This window comes from Olea europaea, unplaced genomic scaffold (assembly GCF_002742605.1).
Source record: "Olea europaea var. sylvestris unplaced genomic scaffold, O_europaea_v1 scaffold37934, whole genome shotgun sequence".
Lineage (NCBI taxonomy): Eukaryota > Viridiplantae > Streptophyta > Magnoliopsida > Lamiales > Oleaceae > Olea > Olea europaea.
The window spans coordinates 1-1,111 of record NW_019257331.1 but is presented as its reverse complement, the minus strand read 5'-3'; the positions used below and the strand labels follow the sequence as shown (position 1 = coordinate 1,111).

General features: G+C 36.6%; 1 protein-coding gene across 1 annotated transcript; it reads left to right on the top strand.

The window, feature by feature from the left end:
- Positions 1 to 574: 574 nt before the first annotated feature.
- Positions 575 to 1,107, top strand: LOC111386927 (trihelix transcription factor ASIL2-like; the record flags this gene model as incomplete). Its single annotated transcript, XM_023011430.1, has 1 exon — positions 575 to 1,107. A coding segment is annotated over exon 1 (411 nt), but the record flags the coding sequence as incomplete, so codon positions are not given.
- Positions 1,108 to 1,111: the final 4 nt, after the last annotated feature.

Genomic DNA, 1,111 nt, shown 5'->3' with positions numbered 1-1,111 from the left:
GGGTGTCAAATACCCTCTAAAATTATATTGTTGCATCAAAATTAAATAAAATAATTAGATAGAACAAGGGATCTAGAGTCCTAAAAAAATCAATGTTAGTGAACGGTGATATGAGAGAGAGTGGGTGACAATGGCACGTGATTGACCACCACCTCGTCGGTGGGTGTCATGGTTGGCTTCATATCAACGCTAATAGCCAAAAAATGCCCAAAACCATCAAATACTCACAAAAGATAAACACTAGCAATAAAGTGTAGAAAAAGTTAGATTAGTATCATTTAAACATTTGACAAAATCACCTATTCTTCATTGGTTGGAGGCTCCCACTTTAGTTATGTAGCATCTTGTTGATGTTAGTGACCTTTTTATTTTGAAAAATTCTACTTATACGTAATTATTGTATATAATGGTGTCCATAATTTGATGTGAAAATCATCCGATTGTTGATGTGCAAGTGTCATATTTGAATTAAAAGTTAGATCAAATACCACGTGTAATTATAAACACTATTATATAGACAATTATGTACATGTAGGATTTCCTTTTTTATTTATTTATTTATTTTTAAACTTTCTCTAATACACCTTTTACTCTTTCCTAAATGCTAGTGGCTCTCTCGCTTTTCCCAACTTTCTTGATCTCAATGTTTCAAGTCTTATTTCATGTTGGCAGTTAAAGATAATAGCATGAGAAGAGATGGATAGAGAAGCTAAAAATGAGAATTCTTCTTCTTTTCTCTCCATTAACGATAACAAAGAAGAGTCCCCTAGAAAGCCACAAGGTGGGATTGGGGGTGGCAATAGTGATAGATTGAAGAGAGATGAGTGGAGTGAAGGTGCTGTTTCAAGCCTTCTTGAAGCTTATGAGTCTAAATGGACACTTCGAAACCGTGCAAAACTCAAGGGACAAGATTGGGAGGATGTTGCCAAACATGTGTCTTCACGTGCAAACTCGTCTAGGTCTCTAAAGACACAAACACAATGTAAGAATAAGATTGAGTCGATGAAGAAAAGGTATAGATCGGAGTCTGCCACAGCTGACTCTTCGACATGGCCGCTTTATCCTCGTCTTGATCATCTCCTCCGTGGAAATGCTCCTCCTCCTCCTCCTC